At 41.0% G+C, this 11,914-nt stretch overlaps 1 protein-coding gene across 2 annotated transcripts; it reads right to left on the bottom strand.

Moving 5' to 3' along the window:
• Positions 1–920: 920 nt before the first annotated feature.
• On the bottom strand, positions 921–2,628 carry psmg4 (proteasome (prosome, macropain) assembly chaperone 4). Of its 2 annotated transcripts, none has more exons than XM_007238711.4 (3): positions 2,292–2,628; positions 2,053–2,144; positions 921–1,136 (listed from the first exon to the last, which is right to left on the bottom strand). In XM_007238711.4, exons 1-3 carry the CDS (start codon positions 2,460–2,462, stop codon positions 1,100–1,102), a joined length of 300 nt encoding a protein of 99 aa, XP_007238773.1. In that variant the 5' UTR covers positions 2,463–2,628; the 3' UTR covers positions 921–1,099. The 2 variants fall into 2 exon arrangements, with proteins under 2 accessions (XP_007238773.1, XP_007238772.1); XM_007238710.4 differs by having other exon boundaries at positions 2,053–2,128; positions 2,292–2,597.
• Positions 2,629–11,914: the final 9,286 nt, after the last annotated feature.

The following is an 11,914-nucleotide window of genomic DNA, read 5'->3' as shown; positions in this document are numbered from 1 at the left end:
GCAGATGTTCCAGAAAAACCTAAAACTGTTAGATATCTATCATATTAGATCAGATTATTGCAGATAAACTCTGCAATACATTTAAAATACAATAGAAATCCTTTTCTGACGTAAAATGTTTGGCATATAGCTTTTGGCAGGTGTTCAACTACTTTTGTCCAGGGGCGAAAAAAAAACAACAAAAAAAACACCTTGAACATGACACAAAACTTTTGTGAAACTACTAATATTTGTTTTACAATAAACCCACTTAAGGAAAGTCTGCCCTGAGATGGGCAATGCAAAGGCACATCACCATGTTTTCATGTTACCTTTTTCCATCATAAAGGTACCCAACCTGCCAATATGCTAATCCATCACCCACATAGAAAACATACGCAAAGCATCTCAATTCGCCCTCCCAAACAGGCCCCATTATTTGGGTGCACAGAGAATGTCAAATCACATTGTGAGGACACCTTTAATCGACCGCTATATTGCTATATTCTCACACATGTAGCTACTGCTCTTCAATCCTTTTTGAAAGGTACCTTTCAAGATACTGTCAAACAGGGGCACAATACGATACAGGGCATATAAAGCACCTTTTATTAGAAGGGCAAACAATTAAGGACACTCACCAAGGCATAACGTTCTTGCTCTTGTAATTTATTTCATCATTCATAAGTAGTCCAAGGTTCCTTCCAGCATTGAGGTCATTTTTCCTCACCACTGTCACCATCAGCTTGCTCACTATGGATTTTAGATTTAGATCCAGGACTTTTGTCCTATTACTTGACTTCTCTAAGTTGCTCCTAGGCGTCAGTTCCAGAAAAATCAAACTGATTTAAATTTATAGCCATGACTATTTAGATACAAGGTAGGTACTAACAAATTAGCTGGTTTGGCATGCAAAATAAAACTGACAGCAACACAGTCACTAGTTGTGCAAACATTTAAATTTATTATTTTGCATACGTACTGTACAAAACATACAGCATAGAAAGGTTATGAAATAAACAGTTTACAGTACACTTAAAATTTGTCAGGGTAGAGTTCCATTTCCTTCTTGATCCTTTTCTCCACAAGCAGTGTTAAACTGGAATCTGGCATGGGCAGATTATAACTCACAAACACCTGCTTCTCGGTTTTCATGGCTGTAAGTTCAAAAAGAGGAAAATATTTAAGACACTTTGTGCATTAACTTCCCTGTTCAGAAAGCAGCTTCACCAATGACTGATAACAATGACATATGTCAAGAGGGCTTAAATATTACAGTAACCACCCCCACAATATGGCTACCAAAAAGCCCCAGCTCACTCAGCTAATCAGAAATAAAACAAATTGCATGAGATTTGAAAGTTATTTGCAAAGCATTGTATTATTATTTCTTTTTCAATTGCAGTACACTATACACACCATATAGTAGGTAAAAAAACGTCAGTGTGTAGACAAGGGCATATAATTGCCTGTAATGTTTTGGCCACTGCTGATTGGGAAATGATCAACTATGCCATGATTATTGTGACATGTTCCAGTAAATCTATAATCCTGTAGAATCCACACAGTAGAAAACCTTACTGAAAAAAATCCAGGGTTGTTTCTTAGTGTTGAAAGGGTAACAGTAGAGTAAAAACTGTACTGACAATGTATAAGTACTGTCAATATCGTAAAATAGTTTTGTGGAGAAAAGCAGATATCCAATCTATCTGCTGATACAAACATGTATAAACAACAGACTACAATGTAAATACTGCATCGCCTACCTAAGCATTACAGACAAAAGAAAAATTCTATTGGTAGATTAAAAGGAAAGCAACTCAGTATCACACAAACATTTTCATTTGTACAACAAATACAAAAAGCACACAAAGGGCATCTCTTTCTTACCATTAATGAAACAAAATGGTCAATTTTATTATCAATTTCTGTAATCCTTAATTTACAAGAAAATAAACCCTGCATATCTGAACCTAATTTACTCTATCAATCTGAAACTCAGCTTCTATACAGACACCATTCCGGTATTGCTGTGCATCCAGATATATGTAGAGTTTGGAGAGCAGTACTCACTCAATCTTTGAGCTAAAGAGATTGGGGTTGTATCTGATGAATCTCCCAGTACCAGCGTCGACAACGGCATGGTGTCCTGCCAAAAGTAACACCTGTGTATAGTTATGTCAAAAAAAAAACAACACAGAAACGTTTCGGTTTTGATTAAATTAATCTCCAGCTTCATACACTTTCACATGTATGATCAAACTGCCTTAAAACAAGCTTCTTCTGGGGAAAATGTAAATGAGGAAACTCACAAACTTGCTGTTCATTGACACGGCCACGTTAGACAACACAGGGCTCGATCCGACCCACAGGAAGAATCCTCCGCGCAGCTTCATCACATGGAAGTGCACCACCTGTTCCAGCAGCTTCTCCGAGAAGTCGTGGACACTGATCGGCTCTGACTGACCGCCCCCGCTCTCCATGCTCACCCAGATAACCGCTGCGCCTCAAACCGCTCGACTACACCGCTCTCTTCATGCTGCTCCTCACTCAGAGCTGTGTTCGAGCCGCTCCGCCGCTCAGAGCTGCGGCTCGGCTGTAACAGCGCCTCCCCCCGCTGTGGAGGAAACACGTTTACACAGCGACATTTCAGAGGAAACGCAGCCAGGCCGTGTTCTTCGTGTTCTTCTCCTGGGCTCAGGGCTGGACTGGTAATCTGCCGTACCGGTGTTCTGTCGAATTTTCCTACCCATCGATACATGCTTCCCAAAGGTACTGCGCATGCGCCGACCTACACAATTTAATTATTTCTCGTGTTTTATGTATAATTAATCTGGTTAGGGGCGTTTATGTGCATTAAACAACCTGGACGCACTGTCATTGCACAAAAGTGTAAATGGAAACTAAAAATTACACATATTATCATAGATAAATACAAAAGCAGTTTGTAATGAGCTATATTTACTATAACTTTGCCATGGTACAATGAATTATGCAATCCAAATCTAATAACGTACATCTACTGCAATATCACTGGGTACATGCCCTAAAATAGTGCTTCTTTTGTATTTTTACAGTTAAATATACATTGTATGGAGCCACATCAGGGACAAAAGTTTTGTCAATTTGAAACAAAAAATTGAAACTGAAAGTTTAAGTATTAAGCTTGAACTTTGAAAAATACAAAAATATATTCGAAATAAATATAAGTGTATTAAATAATTTTTCAGCTTGTATATAATTTTGATTCAATTCGAAAATAGTTTTAAACAATTTTTGTTTTTTTAATTTTCACTTTTTTGTGTATTTTGATATTTGAGATCTTATATTTTTCAGGTGCAATTTTTATTTTACAGTTTCGATTTTTTTTTTTCAGGGTTCAAATCTTTTTTTTTTACTTTCAGATCTTAGTTTTCAGGTTTCAGACTTTTGGCCCTAATTTTGCGTGTGGGCGTGGTATCATAGGAAAGGGGCGTGGTATACGGTTGAGGACCTACTCCGGAGGACCCTGTCAATGTGCCTGCATGGATTATATATATGTCTGTACGTTCTACCTCGTGCGATGGCGTCCGCTCCTCCTGGACAGCCTGCTGGCTCCAGCACACAGGTAAGATATATTAGGTAACTTTAGTTATATTGAGCTGGGTACTGGTATTTCAGAAAGTCGACTATAACGTTAATTCGACAGTGGCTGCAGCTGCGCAGAGCCTCATAAATGTGGTCACGCAGAACCTCTCTCATGGACAGCAAGAGCAAGGAAGAAGGCATGAACAGAACCAGTCTGTACTGTAGAGCAAGATATGGCCAGGTTTTAGATTTATTGCAGTTTTATTTTACATTTTCATTTAAAGGTCATTTGGTTAGGCCATATTGTGGTGATTGAATTTTAGTTGGACATTTATTTTTCAGACAGTGGAATGTCTAATTTCTAATGGGTCTGAGTTCTTATAAATATACACCCTTATTTCTAAAGATTTAGAGAGCTCTTTGGATATGTCCATAGACATCCACTCAGTTAAACAAAAAGGATCAATCCTAGCTAATGTTCAAAGTTTAAACAAGACCAACTCCTACAAGATCCTCTCTAAACGTGTCCTAATAAACTGTAGTGTACCAGCTCAATATAACTAAAGTTACCTAATATATCTTACCTGTGTGCTGGAGTCAGCAGGCTGTCCATGAGGAGTGGACGCCATCGCGCAAGGGAGAACGTACAGACATATATAATCCACGCAGGCACATTGACAGGGTCCTCCGGAGTAGGTCCTCAACCGTATACCACGCCCCTTTCCTATGATACCACGCCCACACGCAAAATCAGGGCCAAAAGTCTGAAACCTGAAAACTAAGATCTGAAAGTAAAAAAAAAAGATTTGAACCCTGAAAAAAAAAAAATCGAAACTGTGAAAAAAAACTGCACCTGAAAAATATAAGATCTCAAATATCAAAATACACAAAAAAGTGAAAATTAAAAAAACAAAAATTGTTTAAAACTATTTTCGAATTGAATCAAAATTATATACAAGCTGAAAAATTATTTAATACACTTAAATTTATTTCGAATATATTTTTGTATTTTTCAAAGTTCAAGCTTAATACTTAAACTTTCAGTTTCATTGTTTTTTTTTCAAATGGACAAAACTTTTGTCCCTGATTTGGCTCCATAACATTGGGGCAGCACGGTTCGACAAGGTAGGAGAATTCGACAGAACACCGGCATTTTCCAGGTGGTCCGACAGTCCTCAGGGGCCGCTGTTTAGATTTGTTTAGATTTTTTTTTTTCCTTTTTTTTCTCAAGAGACCGGCCCACGATATAGAGGGAGCAGCCCATTGGCCCACCTTCAATATAGACAGTGGACTGAACCAATCAGGATTGGAGGGGATTGACGTTGCACACAGGCTGGGCAGGCGAGAGAACAAGACCACGTGCCATCATCATCCTCTTTGCTCTTCGATTTGTGAGAGACACCATCTGGAAGACAGCAAAGAACAACACCTTCCTGAGAGAGAAGAAGCTTCGTTTTGGGGAGGATCTGACAAAAACTGAGAAGGAAGCCAGAGCGGCGCTGTGGCCTACTGTGGAAAAAGCGCGCGAAGATGGGCAGAAAGCATACTTCATCGGTACGAGGGCTTTCATCAACGGGAAAGAGATTCGGCTGGGCTACAAAAGAGAATAGCACTGGGCATATGTACCCCACTTCGTAAGGAGAGGGGAGAGCAAGGAAAGGGAAAGGGGGAAAAATGACTTTTGGTAAACACTCACCCCTCCTGCAGTGCAGGTTTCTCTCAACCTGCAGGCTTCTCTCAACCTTTTTTTTTCTTCTCTGGAACTTTCCCGTCAACTAGCAGTTGACAAAACAAAAACCAACAAAGCCAGAGTACCATCAAGTTCATAATTGTAAGGCTTGGAGCCATTTCTCAGAATGGCTGTATATCTCTGCGATGTCTTACATCCATTTTCTCATTTATTAGCATAGTTTGCAACTGTTGTTCAAATTCTAAAGTATACTGTTTTAAAATGAAAGCACCTTAACAGTTTTACTTGCACGGTTTACACAGTTAATATAGGAGCTGTTTCTGTTTATTCAGTCACTGAGTGAAATTTAGGTTCTTATATGGAGTTGTTCATTTCTGTTAACACAAGAGGTTTGCAAGACTTGGTAAAAAGGAAAGCCTTTTTTATTTTTTGCAAAGGAATGAAGGCAGATCTAGTTCTACTACAGGAATCTCAATCATGCCCAAATAATCTAAATTTCTGTTAAAATCAATGGAGTAATGATATTTGGCTGGCGCATGGATCGAACCACTCTGCAGGGGTCGCCATCCTCAAAGACAGATTTAATTGAAAAATCTTAGAATCAAGAAGTGATTTTTCTTGTTATTGAAGTGACAGGAGATCAGTTTATACTGGGAAAAGTTTATGGTTATATAACTCTCTTTCAGGAAACACTATACTTCTTGATGAAATAGAAAAACATATTAACTCTCTTTCTGGAAAATATTCCTCAGCAAAACTTATCTTAGGGGGAGACTTTAACATGGTTTTGTCCAATATCTCAATCCAACAAGAGCTACTAATTCAGAAAGGAAACTAATTAGTTTCTGCAACAGGACAGATCTATTAGACATATATGGAGACATCGACATGCAGCAGATAGGCAATTCACATGGGCAAACAAAGACTCTACTATTCAGTCTAGGATCGATTTTTGGTTGATTTCAACAGAGCTTGAACAAAGAGTATGTGAGATAGAAATCTCTCCTGCCATTTTGACCGACCATAAAATGTTAAAGTTAAGGCTAAATCTTAAAAAATGTAACAATAAAAGGAATGTAGGTTATTGGAAATTGAATAACTCACTTTTACAAAATAAAAAGCTAATTTCAGATATAAACTCATAGAAAAATTTTGGAACATGGCATTGATGAGCAATAAATATGGGAAATACTGGGAATTTTAAAAAATTTAAATCAGAAAAATAGTTCCTGCTTATGGCAAAAAAACGTGTATGAAAAAGATTAAGAATAGAAATGAGTTCACATGATAATGCAGAGGAAGAATGCCATGTTGTCACACTAGAAAAACTGCAACATGAACTAGGAGAAATGTATGTAGAAAGAGCTCGAGGAGCATTTGTAAGCTCTCGGCGTAAATGGTTAGAGGAGGGTGAAAAAAATAGTAGATACTTTTTTAGTTTAGAAAAGAGAAATTCAGAAAAAATATGATAACTACATTAAAAATTGGTGACATAATCTGTGAAGACAGTAAAACTATAGCTAAATATATATCTGAATACTATGCCAATCTCTGTCTCCCTACTAATTACCATGAAAGCTCTAATATTCTGAATTCAATAAAAAATGTCAAAACAATAAGTGCTAATTTTAACAGAGAATGCTCTAAAGAGATTACTTTAGACGAAGTATTGGCAAGCATAAAAAGTCTTAAAAACAATAAATCACCGGATAACGACGGGCTCTCTGCTGAATTTTTTAAAATATTTGCCAACCAACTTGCTAAATGTTTACTAGCTGTATTTAATGAGGCCCTCTCTAAAGAAGAACTGCCCCATCATTGAAGCAAGGACTTCTTACTCTAATCCCTAAATTTACTTATTGATAACTGGAGGCTAATAACACTTCTCAACAACGATTATAAAATTATGGCCTCCTTATTAGCCAAGCCAGACCTAAATTAAATAATTCATGAATCTCAATGTGGATTTATGAGTGGACGTCATATCTCTAATAATATTCGTCTGGTTCTGGACTTGGTTAACTACAGAGAACTTATTGATATAGTAGCCCCCTGATTCTTTTTTGGACTTTCAAAAGGCATTTGGCACAGTTTTACATAATTTTATTTTTGACAAACTTTTTTTTTTTTCAAATTTGATAACTTTTCATAAAACCTTGCAGTAAAACTGCCCTATGGTACCTCACCCAGATTGGAGGTTAAGAGAGGAATTCGTCAGGGCTGTCCCATCTCACCTTACCTCTTTTTGCTGGTAGGTCAGGTCCTGAACCTTTTAATTACCCAGCATCAGTTTAAGGGCATTAGCTGTGAAAGTAGACAAATAAAAATATCACAACTAGCTGATGATACAACCATATTTTTTAGAAGGCAAAAGTGAAGTCCTCCCAGCATTATCCATCATTAGAGAATTCTCTGGAATATCTGGTTTACACCTTAACTTAAACAAATGTGAATGATACAGAAATATGCCATATCCCAGTCAGACATAAAATCAAATATTTGGGGATCACAATCTCACTGGATGAAAATAAATTAATGACAGATAATAAAGATTATTTCATCTATTCAAAAGAAATTTAACTCCTGGACGGTCTATATATATATATAGTGTGTGTGTGTGTGTTTACACACAGACCACTTCAGTTTCTATAAACTACAGACATTTCTCTTCGTTAGCTGTCATTAATTAGGACATGTGATCCACTCTACAAATTCACACTCAGTAATGAGCAGTGCTCCGTTTATTTCCTGCAAATATGTGCATCGGAACACCCGTGCACATGTTCTACCACCGCCAGACCCTGCTACAGTGGAGAAATCAGCCAGAAAACACGCTACCGGACGAGGTTCTGCAGACGCTACTTGAGCTTAGCCTGCTAAGAGACCCAGGCCGCCAGCCCGCGGTGTTTCCTGACGCCGGAGCCCAGCGGAAGTGCCATCGCAAGCGGTGCGAGCGTAAGAGGAAGCGCGGAAAGAGAGCCGGGATCCGCGCGAGGCTAAAGGCTAGTCCTAGCCGGCCGGCTATACCATCGCTCTTTCTGGCAAACGTCTGTTCCCTTGACAAACTGGACTACATCCGACTCCAGCAAACAACCCAGCGTGAGTTCAGAGACTGCTGTGCTTTGGTTTTTGTGGAATCGTGGCTGAACGACAACATTCCGGACAGCGGAATTCAGCTAGCCGGGCTAACCGCGTTCAGAGCGGATAGGAGCGCGGCTCTATCCGGGAAGACCCGTGGTGGAGGTGTGTGTGTTTACATCAACACGGAATGGTGTAACAACGCTGTGACTGTCGCCAAACACTGCTCTCTGCTGGTGGTGGAGTTCCTGATAGTCAAGTGCAGACCTTTTTATTTAGTACGGGAGTTCTCCGCCGTGCTAATAGCTGCTGTCTACATCCCACCCAGCGCTAGCATTGGTGCTAATGCTAAAGAGGCTCTGTGTGAACTCTATCGGTCTATCAGCGATCTGCAGAACAAACACCCAGTCGGACTGTTTATTATCGCCGGAGATTTCAACCACGCAAATCTCAAGTCAGTGCTCCCTAAATTCCATCAACATGTGGACTTTGCAACGAGAGGAGCGAGCGCGCTGGATCTTGTTTACACAAACATCCCCAGCGCGTACCGGGCGGAGCCCCGCCCCCACCTCGCTTTCTCGGACCACATGTGTGTTTGGCTGACTCCAACATACACACCACTCATCAGACGCTTCAGACCAGAAGCAGGTGAAAACCTGGCCGGCAGGCTCCATCTCTGCCCTTCAGGACTGTTTTGAGTGCACTGCATGGGACATGTTTAGGGAGGCTGCTACTGAAGGCGATTCTGTTGATTTGGAGGAGTATGCAGCATCAGTCACTGGCTACATCAGCAAGTGTATTGATGATGTCACTGTCTCCAAGACCATCACTACACGCCCAAACCAGAAGCCTTGGATGACTGCTGAGGTACGTGCGCTGCTGAGGACCCGCGACTCCGCCTTCAGAGTGGGTGACAAGGTGGCCCTGAGGAAAGCGAGAGCCGACCTGTCAAGAGCCATCAGAGAGGCAAAGCGCGCACACGCCCAGAGAATCCACAGCCACTTCAAGGACACGGGTGACGCGCAGCGTATGTGGCAGGGCATCCAGGCAATCACCAACTACAGGACAATGCCACCGTCCTGTGAACGTGATGCCTCCCTCCCTGATGCCCTGAACAACTTTTATGCACGGTTTGAGGCACAAAATAACACGATGGTGAGAGACCATGCCCAAGCCGGATGAGCAGGTGTTGTGCCTGACTGCAGTGGATGTGAGGAACACTCTGCGCAGAGTCAACCCACGAAAAGCTGCAGGACCAGACAACATCCCCGGCAGAGTGCTCAGGGAGTGCACAGACCAGCTGACAGATGTTCTCACGGACATCTTCAACATCTCCCTGTGCAGCGCCACTGTCCCAACGTGCCGAAGAAGTCCACAGTGTCCTGCCTCAATGACTACCGTCCTGTTGCACTTACACCCATCATCATGAAGTGCTTCGAGAGGCTAGTCATGAGGAACATCAAGACACGACTGCCCTCTTCACTGGACCCCCTGCAGTTTGCGTATCGTCCCAATCGCTCCACGGACGATGCCATCACCACCACCCTTCATCTCTCCCTCACCCACCTGGAGAAGAAGGACACTTACGTCAGAATGCTGTTTATAGACTTCAGTTCAGCATTCAACACCATCATCCCACAGAACCTCATCAGGAAGCTAAGCTCGCTCGGCCTCAACACCCCCCTCTGCAACTGGATCCTGGACTTTCTGACGGGGAGACCCCAGTCAGTCCGGTTCGGGGGCAGCACCTCCAGCACCATCACACTGAACACTGGGGCCCCCCAGGGCAGTGTCCTGAGTCCTCTGCTGTTCACCCTGCTGACTCATGACTGTGCTGCAAAACACAGTTCTAACAGCTCTATCAAGTTCGCCGATGATACAACCGTGCTGGGTCTCATCACCAAAGGCGACGAGTCAGCATACAGAGAGGAGGTGCAGCGGCTGACAGACTGGTGTACAGTCAACAACCTTCACCTGAATGTGGACAAGACAAAGGAAATGGTTGTTGACTTCAGGAGAGCACAACACACCCACTCTCCACTCAACATCGACGGGTCCTCTGTGGAGATTGTTAAGAGCACCAAGTTCCTTGGTGTCCACTTAGCAGATAACCTCACCTGGACCCTGAAAACCAGCTCTACAGCCAAGAAAGCCCAGCAGCGTCTCTACTTCCTCCGGAAGCTGAGAAAGGCCCGTCTCCCTCCACCCATCCTCACACTCTTCTATAGAGGGACCATTGAGAGCATCCTGAGCAGCTGCATCACTGCCTGGTTTGGGACCTGCACAGTCTCTGACCGCAAGACCCTCCAGCGTATTGTGAGGACAGCTGAGAGGATCATCGGCGTCTCTCTCCCCTCCATCACGGACATTTACACCACCCGCAGCATCCGCAAAGCAACCAGCATTGTGAATGACCCCACCCATCCCTCACACAAACTGTTCTCCCTCCTGCCTTCGGGAAGAAGGTACCGCAGCGTCCGGTCCAGCACGACCAGATTCTGCAACAGCTTCTACCCCCAAGCCATCAGACTCCTCAACTGCAGAGACTGAACTGATGGTTTTTCTGTACATGCACACACACTCTTACCCCACTTACCCCAGAAAATGGAAAGCACTAAAAACCCTACTACCTCACTGGACTCTATTGCACACTGTGTAATAGAGGTAATTACTACCTCACTGGTCTTTTTTGCACACTGCATAATTTGCACACTGTCTTGTTATTTATTATTCTTTGTCTGTATTGTCTGTCTGCACTTTTGTACTGTTGCACTATTGTTCTGTCTACACTGTGTTTATGTGCACCATGGTCCCTGGAGGAACGTTGTTTCGTTTCACTGTGTACTCTGTATATAGCTGAAATGACAATAAAAACCACTTTGACTTTGACTTTGACTTTGCTGATGCTCCCTCCAGTGGGAAATAGACAATCTCTAGTATACTATAAATGGTGCATGTAAAAGTATGTAAAAAGTAATAACATCTATAGTGAACATAACCTGTGTTAATGTGTGCTGTTTAAAATGATTCCAGCTGCCTCCACATGGCCAAAAAATAAAAGAATAATATTTGTTTATTTCTTGTGTGTGGAGGGGGTTAATCCACATTTATTGTTGTTCATATAATATTAAAGTGTAACATACACTGTTTATTATATTATATACATATACATATATGGGCCATTCCATATATATATAATGTGTGTATTTGGAGTCACAACAATGGCAAAAAAATAAGGAATATAATGTTTATATTTCATGATTTATAGTTTAACTTTTGTAGTTCAGAGAGTGGAGACAGGTAACATGCTATTTTTCAGTATATATATATATATATATATATATATATATATATATATATTCATTTTATATCTATATATACACATAAATCCACATATAGACCCACACATAAATGTGGATTTATGTGTATATATAAATATTAATACTATTTATTTGATTAATAATATTAATACAATTAATAAAACTATATCATATGTCTGTCTTTGATTAAAAGCATAATATAAAGTATTTCAGCATGAAAGCAGGTATATTGTAATGTATGAGAGCGTCCTGTATCATAACTACATCTCTGCTGTTTGTA

The sequence above is a fragment of the Astyanax mexicanus genome, chromosome 1, assembly GCF_023375975.1.
Source record: "Astyanax mexicanus isolate ESR-SI-001 chromosome 1, AstMex3_surface, whole genome shotgun sequence".
Taxonomy (NCBI): Eukaryota; Metazoa; Chordata; class Actinopteri; order Characiformes; family Acestrorhamphidae; genus Astyanax; species Astyanax mexicanus.
The sequence above is the reverse complement of the archived record's forward strand: the minus strand, read 5'-3'. Positions and strand labels throughout refer to the sequence as shown.

Excerpts from the sequence above, each read along its gene's own strand:
- psmg4 (XM_007238710.4), bottom strand. The coding sequence starts at position 2,462 with ATGGAGAGCGGGGGCGGTCAGTCAGAGCCGATCAGTGTCCACGACTTC. Across the intron at positions 2,129-2,291 it reads TGTCAATGAACAGCAAGTTT|GACACCATGCCGTTGTCGAC; the intron begins GTGAGTTTCCTC and ends TACTTTTGGCAG. Across the intron at positions 1,137-2,052 it reads CTCTTTAGCTCAAAGATTGA|CCATGAAAACCGAGAAGCAG; the intron begins GTGAGTACTGCT and ends TTGAACTTACAG.